The 19,301-nt window shown below is 38.3% G+C and overlaps 4 protein-coding genes across 7 annotated transcripts; 3 read left to right on the forward strand and 1 right to left on the reverse strand.

Moving 5' to 3' along the window:
- The first annotated feature begins 1,124 nt into the window (after positions 1–1,124).
- Positions 1,125–3,226, forward strand: LOC111806653 (exocyst complex component EXO70A1-like). Its single transcript, XM_023692032.2, has one exon. The coding sequence runs from the start codon at positions 1,141–1,143 to the stop codon at positions 3,154–3,156; it is 2,016 nt and encodes a 671-aa protein (XP_023547800.2). The 5' UTR covers positions 1,125–1,140; the 3' UTR covers positions 3,157–3,226.
- Positions 3,227–4,218: 992 nt separating this feature from the next.
- On the forward strand, positions 4,219–6,584 carry LOC111806386 (ATP synthase subunit epsilon, mitochondrial). Its single transcript, XM_023691678.2, has 2 exons — positions 4,219–4,477; positions 6,356–6,584. The coding sequence occupies exons 1-2, from the start codon at positions 4,294–4,296 to the stop codon at positions 6,382–6,384; spliced, it is 213 nt and encodes a 70-aa protein (XP_023547446.2). The 5' UTR covers positions 4,219–4,293; the 3' UTR covers positions 6,385–6,584.
- A 1,371-nt stretch (positions 6,585–7,955) lies between these two features.
- On the forward strand, positions 7,956–14,706 carry LOC111806487 (exocyst complex component EXO84B). The gene is made up of 7 exons (XM_023691826.2): positions 7,956–8,306; positions 9,613–9,710; positions 10,069–11,122; positions 11,647–12,159; positions 12,445–12,633; positions 13,374–13,510; positions 14,229–14,706. Exons 1-7 carry the CDS (start codon positions 8,163–8,165, stop codon positions 14,389–14,391), a joined length of 2,298 nt encoding a protein of 765 aa, XP_023547594.1. The 5' UTR covers positions 7,956–8,162; the 3' UTR covers positions 14,392–14,706.
- A 126-nt stretch (positions 14,707–14,832) lies between these two features.
- Positions 14,833–19,174, reverse strand: LOC111806488 (uncharacterized). 4 transcript variants are annotated; one of them, XR_015423086.1, is made up of 9 exons: positions 18,816–19,174; positions 18,470–18,649; positions 18,307–18,382; positions 17,775–17,904; positions 17,525–17,639; positions 17,068–17,159; positions 16,889–16,958; positions 15,268–16,768; positions 14,833–15,196 (listed from the first exon to the last, which is right to left on the reverse strand). XR_015423086.1 is itself a non-coding variant. In XM_087128825.1 (9 exons), the coding sequence occupies exons 1-9, from the start codon at positions 18,978–18,980 to the stop codon at positions 16,068–16,070; spliced, it is 1,008 nt and encodes a 335-aa protein (XP_086984951.1). In that variant the 5' UTR covers positions 18,981–19,174; the 3' UTR covers positions 14,833–16,067. The 4 variants fall into 4 exon arrangements, 2 of the variants coding, with proteins under 2 accessions (XP_086984951.1, XP_023547595.1); XR_015423085.1 differs by having other exon boundaries at positions 14,833–15,205; XM_087128825.1 differs by having other exon boundaries at positions 14,833–16,162; positions 16,684–16,768.
- Positions 19,175–19,301: the final 127 nt, after the last annotated feature.

Consider the following 19,301-nt stretch of genomic DNA (forward strand, 5'->3'; position numbering starts at 1 on the left):
TTCTCTTTTCCAGTGAAGTTAATTCTAAAGTTTTTTTGACTCGCATGCTGAGGTCATAATGTTTTTGAATTCTAAATCATTCTCTCATGAAAATAGTAGCCGCAGAACAATTATATATTTATATACGGCAACGGTCCAAGTCCACCACTAGCAGATATTTATATACGGTAACCCATGCTGAGGTCATAATCGTTCGGATTGTTCTCTTGGGGCTTTCCCTTTCAGACTTCCCCTCAAGGTTTTTAAAATGCGTTTGCTAGAGGTTTCCACACCCTTAACCAATTTGGGATCTCACAATTCACCCCACTTCGGGACCTAGCATCCTCACTGGCACTTGTTCCCTTCTCCAATCGATGTGGGACCCTCCAATCCACCCTCTTTCGAGGCCCAGTGTCCTTGCTGGCACACCGCCTCGTGTCCACCCCTCTTCGAGGCGCAGCCTCCTTACTGGCACATCGCCCGGTGTCTAGTTTTGATACTATTTGTAACGGCTAGCAGATATTGTTCTTTTTGGACTTTTCCTCCACCTCAAGGTTTTTAAAACGCGTTTGCTAGAAAGAAGTTTCCACATCCTTATAAAGAATATTTTGTTCTCCTTCCCAACCAATGTGGGGATCTCACATATACTATTTTTATCAACTACCAGCTGAATTCTTAGGTTGACCAAGTCAAATATTGCAAGTCAGGTGGGCAGGAAGAAATTACTTCCAAACTAAACTCAGACTGCTTTTTGAATGAATGAATTATTATAAACATTCTTTGAAATTTAATCTTTTTTAGAAGCTTTCTCATGGGTGGTTGGTTGCTGCTTCAGTTTCTTTTCTGTCTCCAATCTAATGTGTAGGAAATTCTTCAGTTTGAAGACTGGTTTTTCTATACTTTTACGGGCACAGACAAAAGGTGGTTGTACAGAACTTGTATCCTACGGTGGGTGAGAGATTTTACACTGTTAGTTTTTTGCAAGTGAGGTTTGGTTTGAATTGGCAGCCTTTTCAGTTCCAGATTGTTGAGTTTGGTGAAGAAAAAGCGAAAGGAGTGACAAACAAGAAACCAGACAGCAATTTTAAACTCAAATATGTAAAGATGTTGTAAGGCAATACATAGGGTCATATAGTAGAAGAACCTGTAATTCCATTGTCAATGGATGAGGCGGAAGCCATTAGGAAGCTTGTTGCAGCTAGGCAGCACTTGAAAACCAGCCTAGACAAGTCAAGAGACATTGCATCTGCACTAGCCAATGCTGGACCAAGATTGAGAGACAAGGCTCGAAGGCTAGCAAGTTTGGAAGTCGAGCTCGTACCGATTCAGAAATGCAACTCTTTCGCTGTTGGAGACCAGATCGATCATGTCGTTGGACTTGCATCTGCACTTTTTAATGTTATCAACACTGTTTCTGAACTTCAGAAGTCACTCGTGGCTGATTCTTGTTCTCAACTCTCTAGTTACCTCTCGGTCATGGAACGGTTCGAAAATGCATTTGAATTTCTTTCTGATAACTGCAGCCTTATAATTCAGTGGTTGGAGGGAATTGTCCAATTTGTTGAAGACAACAGAATAGTCAATGATCAGCAACTTCTCAATGTCAAAAACTCGTTGGAAAATCTTCGTGAGTTGCAGGTGGCCGAGAACAATGCTCGTATCGATGGAGGGCCTCTCAGTTTGGCATTGAACAAGCTTGAATTTGAGTTCAGGAGGTTACTAAGAGACCATAGTGTTTCTCTTCATCTAGCTCCAGCCCTATTGACCAGTGAAAACCAAGACTTCATTGGTTTCTCACTATTGCCAGAATCTATAGTTCAAAAACTGCAGTTGATTCTTACTAAACTGAAAGCCAACGACCAAATTGAAAACTGCATATCGATATACATCGAAATTCGAAGTTCAAATGCTGAACTAAGTTTAAGAACTTTTGGTTTGGATTATCTTGAGACGTCAGTCGATGAACTGAGCAATATGCAGAGCATTGAAGATCATATCAACAGATGGAGCAAGCATCTTGAGCTTGCTGTGAAGCATTTATATGAGCCTGAATGTAAGCTTTGCAATGACATATTTGAGAAGATCGAACCCGAAGTCAGGACCAAATGTTTTGCTAAGATTGCATCACAGTCTGGATTTCTCCCTCTCCTCCAATTTGGGAGGAAAGTCACCCAAACAAAGAAGGACCCCATCAAGCTCTTGAACCTACTGGACATTTTCTTGGTTCTAGACAACCTAAGAACAGACATTAACAAGCTGTTTGGTGGGAAAGCTTGCACGGAGATTCAAGCTACAATGAGGGATCTCGTAAAACATGTCGTAAACGGCATATGCGACATTTTCTCGGAACTTCCAATCCAAGTTGAGTTGCAAAGACAGGGCTGTCCTCCAGTAGACGGTGGCATTCCAAGCTTGGTAAGCTTTGTCACTGATTACTGCAACAAGCTGCTTGGGAACCATTACAAACCAATCCTAAACCAGATTTTAATCATCCATCAAAGCTGGGAAAAGACATGTCAAGAAAACCTTCTAGAGAACCAAATTTATCTAATCATAAAAGAACTTGCTCTAAATCTAGATTCATGGGCAAAAGCCTACCAAGATATGTCAAAGTCCTACTACTTCATGATGAACAACCACTGCCATTTTAGCAATCTAAAAGGTTCAAAACTAGGCGAAATGATGGGAGATGAATGGTTAAACGCACACAGCCAATACAAGGAATATTACGCAGCGCTTTACCTGAGAGAAAGCTGGGGAGAGCTTCTCAGCCTTCTAAATCAGAAGGGTCAGCTTCCATATGAAGGAGAGAAATGGAGAGATATTGATCTGTTGAAGAAAAGGGTAAAAATGTTCTCTCAGGCATTTGAACAAACATGTAAGAGGCAATCGAAATGGGTCATTTCAGATGAGGGTTTGAGAGAGAGAATTTGCCTGCTTTTAGTGCAGGCGATTGTGCCGGTTTATATGAAGAATTTCGAGGCTTTGATCGAACAGGATCGAGGCGCTGCTAAGTATTTGAAATATACTGCTGAGAGTATGGGGACTATGATCAGCTCTCTGTTTCGGCCAATGTTGAGTGTGCAACGAAGCCGTGGTCACACCCATGCTCGCTTCATTACCAAAATTAAGAGCATTGTAACTCATCAGTTTCGCGCCTCCATCGCTTCTCTATGACTTCAATTTCTCTTTTAAGATGAGAATCCGATCAATTTGGACTATTCTATCTCGAGTAATAAAAGTCAGGTTAGGTTATTTATTTTTCGATTTAAGTTGAACTACATTTCTTTTGAATCAAGTCAACTCAACTAACTCAAAAAAGAGAGTTACAATCCAATTCTATCTTATCTGAGATTATTATAAATATTAAAAATATTAAAAATTATCTCTTTAAAGTTTAAAATAATTTAATTATTAATATAATATGTACAGTAACAAATATAAAATTTTAAAATAATTTAAAAAAAAGAAACTCCACGACCCAACCAAAAAAATAAAGGATTTGGTTATGAATTGTATTGAAATTGCTCAGGTTATCAATCCAACCACCACAACCCAACTAAAAAATAGAGGGTTTGATTATGAACTGTATTCGAATTGCTTAGGTTATCAATCCAACTACCACAACTCAACCAAAAAATAGAGGGTTTGGTTATGAACTCTATTGAAATTGCTCAGGTTATCAATCCAACCACCACAACCCAACCAACCCAACCAAAAGATAGAGAGTTTGGTTATGAACTGTATTGGATCAATCCAACCACCACAACCCAACCAAAAAAAATAGAGGGTTTGGTTATGAACTGTATTTGAATTGCTCAGGTTATCAATCCAACCACCACAACCTAACAAAAAAAAATAGAGGGTAACCAAAAAATAGAGGGTTTGGTTATGAACTGTATTTTTGAATTATTCAAAAAAATAGAGGATTGTTCCAAAAGATTTTGATTAAATGTGTGAAAATTATACAAATTATTTAAAAATATAGTAATTTATTTGTCTATCACAACAGTTATTTATTATACTAAAAAAAAAAGTTAAAAAGTTAAAAATTTAAATTTAATTTAGAAATTTTTGAGATCTCATATTGCTTTAACTAGTAAAACTATATTTTTAGAATCTTCTAGAAGCACGGGCCCATAGAGATTAGGAGGCCCATTATATTTAACCTTTTGGCCCATTAAGCCCAAAGACCATTCGTCGGCCCACCCCTTCCAGTTAAACCACGGGCAGATCGGCTGAACTGAGGCATCATCGAGGACTTTCTTTGAGGCGCAGAGCTAGAGAGAAACTGAGAGAGAAATTTGCAGAGAAATGGCGTCAAATGCAGCGGTGCCCTTTTGGAGAGCGGCGGGGATGACATATATCACATACTCGAACATTTGCGCTAATCTGGTCAGGAACTGTCTCAAGGAGCCTTTGAAGGCCGAAGTTCTCAGCCGCGAGAAGGTTCACTTTTCCATTTCCAAGTGGGCGGACGGCAAGCCCCAAAAGCCCAGTATGCTCTCTCGCTCTCTCTCTCTAATTGATTTTGTTTTTTGCTATTTTTTTTTTCATCAATACATTGATCTGTTGTTTATTCAATATTTTGTTTTCTTGGGATAATTCGTATGGTCGATCGTCGAGGATTTCGGATAAATTTCAGTTCTCTTTAAGGTGATATGAGGATCGTACAATATTCGTTTAAGGATTAGGGATACAATTCGCGGTAGTGATTCTATAGGGCTTATAGTTTGCGTTCGCATCTATGCGTATCGTAATTGTGTTAGGGATTGGTCGCTTCCATGTCGTGCAAGTCATTTGTGTGCTGGTTCTTTGGCCCTTGATTTGTAGTGGCGTATCTCTTTTCTGGATACTCTTAATTTTCACAGTATGAAGTAAGGATTTACTCGTAATTCATTTATATCCAAACCTGTTGAGCAATACCATTCTATTGATTAACTTGATGCCTGTATAACTTACTTCCTCTGCCAATGGCGGGTTAGACTTTTAGCTTGGTGGTTTTTGGGGGGTTATATTTTAGGGGTGATAACTTTTTTTAGAAGAATTTCTGGGCTGTTGTTGAAAATCACAAAAACCAATTGATTAGACTAGAACAAATGAAACGTATATTGGTTGGCACGAAGAATCTGTCAGTGATCGGTTTTGATGAATCAAAGTTCCGACGTTGTTAATTTGGCCTACTTTGATCAATGGTCGGTATCCGGGTGATTTTTACTTCTACTCCGCCGTAGCGTTGGGAGGGATTTATTCACACATTAGTTCATTTTGTTTTTAAGGTATGATGGTGCAATAGCTAGTTCTGCCTAGCAATTAAGTAAATTCCAAACATCCGAAGTGTAGATACTATATTTCGATCAGAGTGCGTAATCGGTTATCCACAATAGTCTTTTGGTAAGGGGCATAGGTTTTTTCTTCTCCAGTTTTTATGTTGTAAAACCCCGAATGTCTGTGATATACATGTGTATCGCAGCACTGGCAATCTTGCATACTCCTTGGTTGTCATTTGCTTACAAATATTTTGTGCATTTTTTGCCATAGTCTTAGGAAAAATGAAACGTTTGTAGATGTTTGTAGATAACTCGACCATGGTGTACTGTGTGACTGAAGCTAGTTGTATGGCACCACACAGATTATTCTTCAAACGTTTTGCAAATAGTTTCTATGCACGTTGAACTCTATGGTGACGTTTGCAACTTCAAAGTGAACACTGCATTGCTCACGTTTGATACTTTTTTGGATGTTTGATTATTTTCCTTTTTACTTTTTGCTACATTTTTTGTGATCTTATTGCGTGATTTTTGTTATAACAACTGCAAAAGCCTATTCTTGACGGAAGGTGTGAATTTCAGCCATTGTAACTGTATTTCTAGTGAATATTTATGAGTTGCAACTTTTTTCTTAATCTCTAATCTCACTTGTATTGAGCTTTTAAAGAACAGCGTGCTGTAAATGTACCACATCAAGCAAGTGATTGTCTTTTCCTTTTTAATTAGAAGTTCAGTTTTCAAACTTTCTAAAACTTTTATGATTCTATCAAATAGATTGAACTTTAAAAAGCGTCAACTTCTAAATAGGTCTCTAAACGTATTAAGGTCCTTAAACTTTTGAAAGCGTTGAATTGATCCCATGAAGTCTCATTATCGCTTCAAGTTGTTTGTATCCTTTCATTTTTTAAACGAGTAACTTCCTAGGTTGCATTGAACTTTTAATTTTGTGTTTAGTAAGTTTGATCTATTATATATTTTTTGTCTTTTAATTCTCGAGTCTATTAGATACAAGTTGAAAGATTAAGGGAATTGATTAGATACCACCCTTTAAGTTCACGAACTAAACTTTGTATTTACCGATGGCTTTTATCTTTGTTACATCTCAGTTATTCGGTCGGACACTCCCGAAGCGTGAAGGTGATGGGAGGTCAATGTTTTGAAGTTGCTTCTGTTATCATATGAACATTGGTGATAGGCTTTAATCAGTTTCTGGAATCAAAGCGTTTATGGAAATGGATTGATGAATCTCCTGGAATTTCCATGAACTTGCGAATGTGTAATAAATTTGTTGCTACTGATCAACTATAAAGCTTTGTTTGTGCTTGATTTTTTCTATCCACATCCAAATTTGGATCTCTCCATAAATAATTGTGACTTATATTTTAGCTTACCAATTCTCATACCGACAGGTATTGATGGGTCCTGTGTTGTATTCAACCACTTCCAGCGGAGGTTGAATCAAACACAGCGGCCGTTACCAGGAAAAACTTTCCATTTACTTGAAGAAATGTATAATGGAATAATCGTCCAATAATAATTAGTTCCCCACCCCTCATTTGTCATTGTCTACCTATGTCGTCTAAGCATGCTTCTGGTCAACTCTTTCTTAAATCATTATTTTCAGGTTTGAATATTTACATGCCATTTTTAACAATTGGGTCTTCTTTAATGTATATTTTTTAGCTTCAATTTAGATTAATTATGCATTAGCTTCGGTTTTTAAGATTTCCGATCAATCTTCATCTTTTGAGAAGAAAGTGTAATAGCTCACTTATCTAGCTCCATGGTGTCGAAAAGTATCAAGATTCAAGTGATTTAACGAAGCAACGAGACACTTATCTAGTTCCATGGTGCCGAACGAGACACTTATCTAGTTCCATGGTGCTGAAAAGTATCAAGATTCAAGTGATTCAACGGAGCAACGAGACACTCATCTAGCTCTATGGTGCCGAAAAGTATCAAGATTCAAGTGATTCAATGGAGCAACAAGACACTCATCTAGTTCCATGGTGCCGAAAAGTATCAAGATTCAAGTGATTCAACGGAGCAACGAGACACTCATCTAGCTCTATAGTGTCGAAAAGTATCAAGATTCAAGTGATTCAATAGAGCAACAAGACTTTGAAAGCAGCTTCTTCTTTTTTCCTGATATGCCGCTCTATGAGTAACGAGCGAGAAACTACATTTCGGAGAAAAGTGGCCTACTTGAAAGAAAGGGTGGGCACTCCTCTTGTATTCATAGACGTGGGGTACTACTGAAAGCCTTTATGTTAAGTGAATGGAACTTGTGGGAGAAGAATGGAACGATTTTTTTTAAAGAACAAATATTTGTATTAAACACAGTATTAAATTATTAAGTTTTATAAAAATGCCTAAAATATACATTTCTTATAAAAGTCACAAAAGTCACAAATTGTAACCCCCACAAAATTTACTTTTTAGTGACAGCTTAACGATACAGCCCTGACCGTATCCCACAACATCCACCTGACCGTCCCCACCTGACTCAGACACACAAAAATAATGTAGAATTTAGTAGGGGCAATTAAAACCGATGAACCAAAACCCGAACCTGTCCGGTTCAAACCGACCGGTTATCTCAACTAATTGTGCCAAAGCACGCACATTGCCATATTGGTTCGGCTCGATTTTCGGTTCATTATAAAAACCGGACGAACAAACCCGATGAGTAACAAAGAGAAGAGTCGTGCTGTTTATTCTCTTCTGCTCTGGCTGCCCCCTTCTCGTTCTTCTTCAATCATCTTCTCTCTGAACTTTCGTTTTCCCCCTTTCCCCTCTTCCTCTCTTCCAATTTCTCTCCCATTTCTCCTCCACGGCGTCCTTCGATCTCCCTCTTCCTCCTTCTCTTGATCTGATTTTGTTTTTCGGCTTCAATTGAGCCATCAGGTTTCCATGGCCGCCGCCAAGACCGCTCGGTCCAGAGGCACGCCTGTCAAGGAGACTGGCGCCAAGTTTGAGGAGGGCATCAGTTTCTTCAGGTCCGATAAATTTGATGCCGATTCCTATGTTCAAACTAGATGCTCTCTTAACGAGAAGGTTCGTTTCATCTATCCATCTCATTTTACCAATTTTTTTCTTTCGTTTCAAGTGTTTTGTGTTTATCCTTTCTCGGTTAGGTGGGGATTGCATGTCATCGCGATGCTTACTTGTTTTTTCTTAAGCATTTTGTGGATATCGGCTAAATTTAGCTTTCCTTTCCTGATTCAATTGGTTGTGATTTGTTGTCACTCATCGGGGATTTCTTACTAAATTTAATAGAGTTAATTGTTCCCATCAAATATTTAAGATTGAAATATGTGAAATCCTGAAACTTTAGTTTTTTTTTTCTCATTTTCGTAAGACTTTTTTTTGGCAAGTGTTACTGCTGTGAAAGATTTAGAGAGCTTCTAACTATAAATAGATTCATCATGCATGAAAGTGAAATTTCACGGTGTATTTTCCTTTGCGCTATCACACCCATCTTGTTTTAGTACGATCTTCTATTGTTTTTGTCCATCTTATGCATCGTCCTGACAGCGGTCACATATTTACATAAAATGTCAAGCCATACTGTCAACCTTATATTTATAAGGGATTGTTGAAGGAGTTCATACTTGATTCATATCATATGCTTTGAATCAAATGATATTGTCAAACGGAATAATATGTTTCTGAAGCAAAACCACACAAATTAATTAGAAAGGAGATGAAATAATATACGTTAATCAAAGCTCTTGTGGTCTTGCTTTAAAGACGCTTGATTAACAACCATCATTCGGTAGAACGTAGAAGTATTCTTCATTTCCCTTGTGGCTATTTCATTTATGAAGTTTACAGTTGTTGCAGAAAGAAAACTCATATTCTAGACACTAGAAATCTAGCTTACAAAACATTTCTGATTATTGAGGAAATGAGACTACAGAATAAGAGTAGAATTTGGAACCGAACCAAAAGGAAGAAGGTTGTAGATCGTTGGAGGAAACTATGTTTAGACTTGAGAAATTTTGGAACATTTGAAAGAGCTTTGTTGGGAACTTTGAAAATTTTATAGCCTTTGAGAATGGAAGTTAATTCTATTTACTGGCAGGAGATGAAAGACTGTTTTTCTTTCTGGTCCTTTTAAAAAATATAACTTGCAGTAAGTAATACATTATTTTCAAAATCATCGACACATTTCAGTTCATGATTTGACAACCTTGATCATATGCCCTTTGGTCAGTTCGTGTGATTAATGAGCTTGTTATTTCCCCTACCGCACATCCACTTCATTACTTCATGTTTTTTATTTATTGTCTTATATCATGCCAAATAGACCTTTATTTGTTTGACGAATCTCTGATGTCAAGTATATACTGTTTCGTAGGAAATTAAGCAATTATGCACTTATCTTTGGGATTTGAAGAAAGCTTCTGCTGAGGAGATGCGTAAAAGTGTCTATGCAAATTATGCTGCCTTTATACGGTAAGTTGTAACTGGCATTCAATATATTATATAAATGTAGAGTTGTTTGAAGGATGGAACCAGCCGATCCATGTGAAGGAAGATTTTATCTTTTATTATTACGAGGGATAAATTTAAGATATGAAGTAATTAATTAGTTTGCTAGTTAATTTGAAGAAATGTGGTGCACTGAAGTGTTGCAAAACCGACGAGTTGCAAAATATATAGATACAGTGAACATTGAACAATATATTTTATTGAGGAATAAACTGAGATAAACCCACAAAAAGTTGCAGAGCGCACTTTAATGTTTTTCTTCACTGTTAATTTTATTCAGCGTAGTAATAATTTATATTGATGTCGTGCTATTTTCTGACAGCACATCAAAGGAGATATCAGATTTAGAGGTGGAGCTCTCGTCCATCAGAAACCTTCTGTCTACTCAGGCTGCTTTAATTCATGGTTTAGCTGAAGGGGTTCACATTGATTCTGTGTCCTCCTCTGCTTCTGAAAGCACAACTCCAAATGGCTTTCTAGGTTCAGGGGATGACAATCCTTCAGATACTGAGAAGTGGTTAGTGGAGTACCCTGATACTTTGGATGTTCTCTTAGCTGAACGAAGAGTTGATGAAGCTTTGGAAGCTCTTGATGAGGGAGAGAGGATAGTTTCTGAGGCAAAAGAAAAGAAAACCTTGAGCCCAGCGGCAATTATGTCTCTTCAATCATCAATTGCTGAGAGGAGGCAAAGGTTAGCAGATCAGCTTGCTGAGGCTGCTTGTCAGCCTTCTACTCGTGGTGTCGAACTCCGTGCAGCCGTATCAGCACTCAAGAAATTAGGAGATGGACAGCGTGCTCACACTTTGTTACTAAAAGCACATCTCCAAAGATATCAGTACAATATGCAAAGCCTTCGGCCATCCAGCACTTCATATGGAGGAGCCTATACTGCTGCCCTCTCCCAGTTGGTTTTCTCAGCCATTGCTCAAGCTTCTAGTGATTCCTTGTCTATTTTTGGTAAAGAACTTGCTTATTCTTCTGAGCTAGTGGTGTGGGCTACAAAACAGACGGAGGCTTTTGCACTTCTTGTAAAAAGACATGCTTTAGCTTCATCTGCAGCTGCTGGAGGTCTCAGAGCTGCTGCAGAGTGTGTTCAAATTGCTTTAGGTCATTGTTCATTATTGGAAGGTCGTGGTTTGGCACTCTGTCCTGTGCTTGTAAAACTTTTCAGGCCTAGTGTTGAACAAGCACTTGAAGCCAATTTAAAAAGAATTGAAGAAAGCACAGCTGCCTTGGCTGCTGCTGATGATTGGGTACTAAGATATGCTCCGACAACAACATCCCAATCTGGCCGAACTTCTAGCACTGCTCTTAGTAATACTGCATTCCAACATAAATTGACTAGTAGTGCTCACCGCTTCAATTTTATGGTCCAGGTAAACATTCCCACCTAATCATTCTTTAATGATATTAATGTGGTGTGCTGATGCGTGGGGTATTTGTGTTTATATTCTTTTCTGGCGATTGTTCTGACATTATTTATTATTGATTCATTGTTCTTTTTGGAAAGTAAGGGAGATGTGATGATAGTGGAGTGGAGGACCCTTTGTAACTAAGTGGATGGGAAGTGGGCGAGTCTAGAGAATGTATGAGAGGTGTATGTATTTTATGTGGCTAGTCTGAGGTAGGGAGAAATAAGGAACCCTGTGATTTTCCTTTTCCTTTAGGTCCATACTCTTTTCAAAATTGAACTAAGTGGTTTTTGTCAATATGTTTTATGTGTGCGCGTGCGTTTTTCTTTGGGGGGGTGGGGGGAGGGGGTTGTTGAAGGAAGTTGGATTATATGTGTTTGATGTTGCACTTTGGGATGGCATATATTCTTTCATTATTTCATTTATCTTACTGGTACGATATTCCTCTTTTTTTTTCTTTTCTGGGTGTTCAAATGTTCCCCTTGCAGGATTTTTTTGAGGACGTGGGACCTTTACTTAGTATGCAACTAGGCAATCAAACTCTGGAGGGTTTATTCCAAGTTTTTGACTCTTATATCAATATGTTAATCAAAGCATTGCCTGGTATGGAAGAAGAAGCAAATTTTGATGGTGCGGGAAGTAAGATAGTGCGCTTAGCTGAAACGGAAGTTCAGCAAGTTGCTCTCTTGGCAAATGCATCATTGTTAGCATATGAACTATTGCCTCGTGCTGCCATGAAACTGTCCCTGCCAACTCAGACTGCTTATAAGGACGATCCTCGCCAGAGACTTTCAGACAAGCAAAACCGTCATCCAGAACAAAGGGAGTGGAAAAGGCGGCTAGTTGGCTCTGTGGATAGATTGAAAGATACTTTTTGTCGACAGCATGCCCTTGATCTGATTTTTACAGAGGATGGAGACAGCCATCTCACTGCTGAGATGTACCTGAACATGGGTGGAAATATGGATGAAGTTGAATGGTTCCCATCTCTTATATTCCAGGTACTTCATGTGATCCTTATTTTGTGATCGGATTCTAGTATACTATGTTGGTTAATTTAGTTCAATTTTACTTGCATACTATGTATCATTATATCTGGTCGTGTTGTGACACTTATGCTTATATGTGCATGAGAAAGTTAGACTAACCTTTGTCTATGAAAAAAGAAATTTGTTTCTCCTACCAAATTAATACTGAAACACTTAGTACTCTGCAACCATTACTTGATTTTTCCATTGGAAGTCTAACCTTGTATTTTTCTTTTATTTTTTATTATCACAATTCAGGAACTGTTTGTAAAACTGAGCAGAATGGCTAGTATGGCAGCAGATATGTTTGTTGGCAGGGAAAGATTTGCTACATTACTATTGATGAGGCTCACAGAAACTGTCATCTTGTGGCTTTCGGGGGACCAAAGTTTTTGGGATGATATTGAGGAAGGCCCAAGGCCTCTAGGACCTCTGGGTCTTCAACAGGTGAGCATTATGGTTCTGCTTACTCCTGATAACTCTTTACGTTCGGCAATCACATTATATAAGGATTTGATGAAACTTCATCGCCTGCAGCTGACAGCATCAGTCTTTAATTTGTAATCTAGAATGCCATTTTTGTGTTCATATCAAGAAAAGAGTGGAATATGGGGAGCTTACGCTAAACCATTTTTGTTCTTTCTAAATATGCTGTTGTTATGTTTTGAAAAATAGGAGCAAATAGGATATTGTTTTCTCTTGAGCTATATATTTACACCTTAACACAGAGCACAATGTCTCCATTGTACTTCTGCTTCACCGTACTGCGACTTCCTTCGAGAAAAAAGGTCCCAGTTGTTATCAGACATAGTATGGGCTTTTGGGGTGGGAGTTCAGCCTTAGGTTAAACCATCTGGGTGTAATGCTTAATAAGTGAGGATTCTTATTTTCTTGGAACTAGTGCAAGTTGGGTTACAAAACGTCTCCTTGTAAAGTATTGTAGGTTGGGCTTCATATCAAGAATTTCAAAAAAAGAAACTACTGAGAAGATGTTGACCATATATGCTTATAAATGATTGTTTGGTTCTTTTAATTAAAATATAAATAAATAATATTATTGTGTAAATGAAGTCTCTGGGCTTGGTAAGCTAACTACTACTGAGAATGTGATTGAAAATCTCATCAATCACTAATAGGCACCTGTTTCCATGTAAATAACTGCAATCAATTGTTTCTAATTTGTGCAGTTGTACTTGGATATGAAGTTCGTCATGTGTTTTGCTTCCCAAGGTCGATACTTATCTCGGAATCTACACAGAGTTGTCAATGAGATCATTTCAAAAGCAATGGCTGCGTTTGCTGCAACAGGAATGGATCCAGATAGGTACGCCGTACCCATTATGCTGAATTCTAATGCTTTTATAACTTTTTCTTGCATGCTAAAGTTTGCATTACTAGCATAATTTTTGTTTGTATGGTTATCTTTCTCATTGTTAACTTAAGTTTGTTGAACACAGATACTAGCATGGTTATGTATAGTAATATATAGTAATATCATATGATGCTTGATTTTAAATGCTTAAGACTAGGGCCGTCTGCTGGATAGAAAATTATGACTGAGCATGAAACTAGCTACACAAAATCTATTAAGTTGATGAACCAGGAAGATAAAAGACATAACATTACGCCGTTCCCACCTCACATTACATGTATATTTTGAAGTGTATGTGTGTTTGTAACACCTGAAAATTTGAATTTTGTTTTGGTCAGTTTATATTTTGAATATTACTGCCGTTTCACGTATAACAAAAGAAAGCCCTCTGAGAGAAACTAGAACCATGCAGTATGAAATTGGTTTTTGGTTTGGGACCATTTTCCTTCAATCTTTTTATTTGTTTTTGTGAATTAAGTCGATGCTTCCTATTATTTTCATATCACTTTTTCATGTTGAGAGCGTCTCTTATGATTTTTGGCATGTGTGAGACACGTATGGCTCCTTCGATTCTCTTAGATTGTAATGAACTTTGCTTGTTCCGTGATGTATTTACAATTTTGTAGACTTTGTTTAGTTTTTATGAGATTCAATCTGTATTTCCTGTCAGTGTACTACCGGAAGATGAATGGTTCAATGATGTTTGTCAAGATGCAATGGAAAGATTAAGTGGGAGGCCAAAGGCCATAAATGGGGACAGGGATCCTAATAGCCCAACAGCCTCAGTTTCAGCCCAGTCGATATCTTCTGTTAGATCTCATGGGAGTTCTTGAGTCACAATTTCTTCCTTGTAAATTAGACACATCCAAGTTCGTTGCGTGGATTTGGATTTGTGGGCGTTGCATTCCTGGTTGGTACTTGAGCTTCCAGTTCCACCACCCTCTAGATCTGTCAATTACATCCATATTCTTTGAATTTTGCTCTCTTTCATGTTTAAGTTTTAGAGGCTTCCCTACATTTGTATTAGATATGTTGGTAAAGTTTATGATAAGCATGTAGTTTGTAAATGATGATCGAACGAACTATTATGATTCCCACATTTTTCCATTCTTTAACAGAAGCAGGATTCTTGCCTGTGATTTTGTTCATTTGTGTCCAAACATTGCAATTTCTGTTCCCAAATCCTCATGGAATGGAACTATCATTTGAAAATTGACTTAACCTTGCGTTATTTATTTCCTTTTTAGCGATCTATTGCCATTGAATGAATTGCATTTATGTTCTCCTTCCATAGGTCAGTCAGGTAACTTTGCATTTATTTCCCTCTACGGCTCTATGCTCTCGTATCAGAGAGCAATATGCTAGGAGATTGTAACGACTAAACAGTTTTAGGACACTTAAGTCAACAAGATAGAAGTTTGAAGAACAACGCCATGAAAGCACTAGAATGGTGATCCTAAACAAGCATAAGTTAACCTAGATCTTGATTAAACTATTCCTTTCTTCACATCCCACCCATACCAAGCATAGCAAGTCAGCAAAGAGAGCAGTGGCATCAATTTCCTCCAGCTTTGTAGTCAAGCCGGGTACATCCAGCAAACTCGACGATGAAGAGAAGATGGATCGAACTGGTTCATCCTGTCGCCTCTATAAATCTGTGTTATCTTTGCTTTCTATTCAAGAAATTATAGGAAGAAAAAAATATATACCCTTCACCCATAATTTGATGATAACTTCACCTCCATGTGGGGTCATGCACAATTGAAGCCTTGCTGGGAAAAGAAACTTTAGATAGCACCTGAAACTGAACCTCAAATGGATAGCAGCCCGGTCAATTCATGCTTGAATCCTGTATGTAAATGACACTGTATATTTTTTTATGCTTAACAAACGAAGGTTTTAGCAGTAGCTTGAATGCTGTGAATACTTCACTATGAATTAATGGCTTGACCAAGTAAGTATGATGTGGTCATGAGATGATTATGGGAATGTTAATGGCAAAATCAAGGAAATAATGGCGTGATGTTGAGTAATTTGGAACTTCTACTGAGATGAATACATTCCTACTAGAGCTGCACCATGATATGGAACTCCTACTGACTTGAAAATGGGGAGGTGAGATGAAGGAAGTGACTGAACCTTACATGTGGATGCTCTCAATAAACCAGGCAATCCATTTAGAGAAATCGCTACATAATCATCATGTACAAACAATAAAGATAGGACTAATGCACAGCACACATCCTACAAATGATAATAATATCTGAGCCCCTATTAAGTATCCAGCCATGAAATCTTCTCAGTTACTGGTAAATAAATGCATGTCACAAATAAGGGCTACAGTAGCATGCTTCCAAATGGAATGTTTGTGACACCAATATGAGCATTCAAAATGCTGATGACTTGATATGAAATGGATCATGGATGCATGCAACTGCTGCAAGATGCATCCTATCATCTAGTGCTTGTATTTGTCGGAGCAAAAAGAACAGAGTACATCCCCTTCACGCTATTGGTATGCCATAGCTTGTGGAGTTCCGTTGGCGCCAGCAGCAGAAACAGGGTAGGTAGCATCCTTCCGTTTCCCAAATGGGTTCTTAGAAAATGTATTCATGAGTCAAGAGAAGAAACGTCTATCCTCAATCATGAAACAAACATCTAGTTCAAATTGCTATGCAATTAATCCAGTTGAAGAAATCACATAATGCATTTCAATGTCTAGTAAAAACTAATAGCTAATATGAATGGTTGATTGGTAATGATGCACAGCAGCACATTCAGCAAACAATACATGTATCCAAACTCAAGAAAATATAAACAATATTCCTTAACATCACCTGGCTCGTGTACTAGGCTCCACTAGCATTATCATTTCCACTGTGCTGTTAGAAAATAAAACAGAGATCAAACGTAAAACAAGCCTATCCACTATCCATGATAAGCACCCATTTTGTTCAAGGTATCACCTATGAGTAAGATAAGTCAACCATTAAATTTGATAAATCGCTCACTCTTGACACTTGCATTTCCAGGCAAAGACAACTTCCAATTTACAAGTACCAATAGGATAGGTAAGATCGTTCTATAACTAGCATCGAATAGAAAATTTTGATGAAGAAAAGGATATTGTATTCTCATGCCCACAGAGCCAGAACTAGGAATAACAGCACCCTGCAAATTATGATGCACATTGGTGGCAGTGTTCACGTCCTAAATAGGTGAAGTGATAACCAAATTAGTAGACATGAAAGGAAACGTAGTTTGATAATCCTTAACCTGAACATGACTTGTGAAGATTAAAGGATCAACAGTTCACTATAACCTACTTACTTCAAACTCAATGAAGCAGACCGTGTGCCTTTCCTGCCTCAGAATCTTCATTTGCTTAAATCCAGATTGTCTGCATTAAATGTCATGAACCAGTGATCCAAAAGATTCAGTTGGTTTAAGGTTATTTATAGACATGATAAAATGATTTAAAAAATTGTGCAAAGATGAGACTTGCATACACGCTTAAAAGACCTCTGAGTTCCTCTTCATTTACATTTTCCCCCAGATTACCAATAAACAGGGTATTGCAAGGAGGATTATCTTTAGTATTCTGTATGAAACATGAGAAAAATGAGATACAGAAATCTTTCAATACTTGCACAAAAACCCATGAAATGTAAGCTTTTGATTTTCCCAGCGGAAACAATAAGACAACACACTTCATGATGCCTTCATCTCGTGATAACTTTAATAGTTAGTTGTAAATAAAGTTCGAAGTTCAGGGGTAGTAATTGCGAGAGGGCGATGCAAAGTTCAAAGTCGAACCGAAACAGAGCATGGACATGCTAAACTAACATTGTGGACCAGTCAAATGCTAATGAAAAAATAAAAAAGCATGGTAAAAGGACACCACTGACAAGGTGAAACTCCAACAAGAATTATAGTTATTTTCCATAGAGACTGTAAACGGATTACCTGAACAGGCACATAGCTGCTAGGTGCTGGTACAGGTGCAGGAGCAGGTATAGGTACAGGAGGAACCGGGTAACCACCATACGGATCATATGGAGGAGGAGGTGGAGCCATATACCTAGATCATCACAGAACCATAAGGAACTTGAACAACACAACTCAATGCCATTTCATAAAACATCTCCAGGTGATTAGACATATAACTGACTTTAAAGCGAAAGCACCTTCAAGTTTCCATAAAGAGAAGACTCACCCATGAGGCCCCCAAATAGGGGGTGGAGGTGCATGAAAAGGCGACGGGCTTGAATATCTGGTGTGGGCATAGTCACCACCAGTTCTCAAACGTTTACTTTGGTCATAAGCATTTGCATCAGCAACAATGCCTACAAGTAGTACAAAGATTAGCAAATTGAGCAATCCTTTGCTTCTTTCTTTTTTGAAAAGAAAAATGAGTAACAAAGAGCGTTTAAACCGTGAAATCATTACACGACAAAAGAACAAGCGGAAGGTAGCCTAAGCCTTAGATAATAAGCAGAAGATTATGCTGGGAGAATGTTTATTGATCTCCCACTGTTGATAGAAAAGGAGACGAAACTATTGCATAGCTATATACAGTGCCTAAGGCAACTTATGGCAGAAGCATGTAGCATTACAAGTCAAGATCAAAAGGAAAGTAAATGTGATAAACCAAATTCTAAAACAGACGTCATGCGTTATGACCCTCCAATCAGAGCTCAAAATAAAACTAACGAGACCCAACAAGAATCATAAAGTTACTAAATCACCTCGTTTAACAAAGAGATTTTTCTTGGCCATCTCCGTGTGCAACACTGACTTAGACTCCGCATCAAAAACCATATCCTAAACCACAAAGAACAAAGCAACCGACACTAGAAGATTGAGAATTCAAAAGCTCAATAAGTAAAGCAGTGAGGTAAAGACATGAACCTGAAGGGCATCTTTAGCGGCAATAGCAAGCTGGCCATTGGAGAATAGAGCAAAACCCATAGGCTTTTCGCCTTTAAAATTTACTTGCGAGGCCTCGTAACCAGGTAACCATCTGAGAAGATTCTGTAGCTCTCTCTCTTTTACATCTTCAGGAAGACCTGTTATAAATATAGTTCGAACCTAACGCCACACAACATCAAAAACTGCCTCACAGAGAGAATCGAAATAGCAGAAACCATCAAATAATTCCACAAGACGACTGATTGTGCAGAATAATCACCCAAACTCACCACAAAACACGAAACAAAACAAATTAATCTCCAACTAGGTAAAAGAGGGACAGTACCTCATCGGAGGCATGACGACTGGGGTTGTCGACGAGGATCTGAGGAGGATGAGGGTGAGGAATAGGAGGGGGAGCGGCGGTGGCAGCTTGTGGTGGAGGAAGAGGAGGAGCAGCGGCCGCCGCAGGCCATTGCTGGTGATACGGGTGGATTCCAGTGCCGGCCATGCGTAAACAAGTGGAACGAAACAGCAGGAAGCAACTATGGAGTACGGAGGCAACCAAATTTCTCCGTTCAACTTCTTCGTATTAACAAATTTCGTGAATTTGTTGGCCCTCTGTGCTCTGCTCCGATACGGATTTGGAAGTTTCCGGGGAAAACCTAAGAAGATGTAAAGAAAAAGGTGGCTTGTCCACGATCTGCGCGCCAAGCGTGATGATATGTCCTTCGCCATTGGGCCAACTGCCGGCCCACAGCCAATTTTCCAATCTTCCCCTTTTTATATTAAATAATTATACCTCATTATTTTTAAAAGTTTCATTTTAAAT

Source organism: Cucurbita pepo, chromosome 12 (assembly GCF_057944985.1).
Source record: "Cucurbita pepo subsp. pepo isolate OVF chromosome 12, ASM5794498v1, whole genome shotgun sequence".
Lineage (NCBI taxonomy): Eukaryota > Viridiplantae > Streptophyta > Magnoliopsida > Cucurbitales > Cucurbitaceae > Cucurbita > Cucurbita pepo.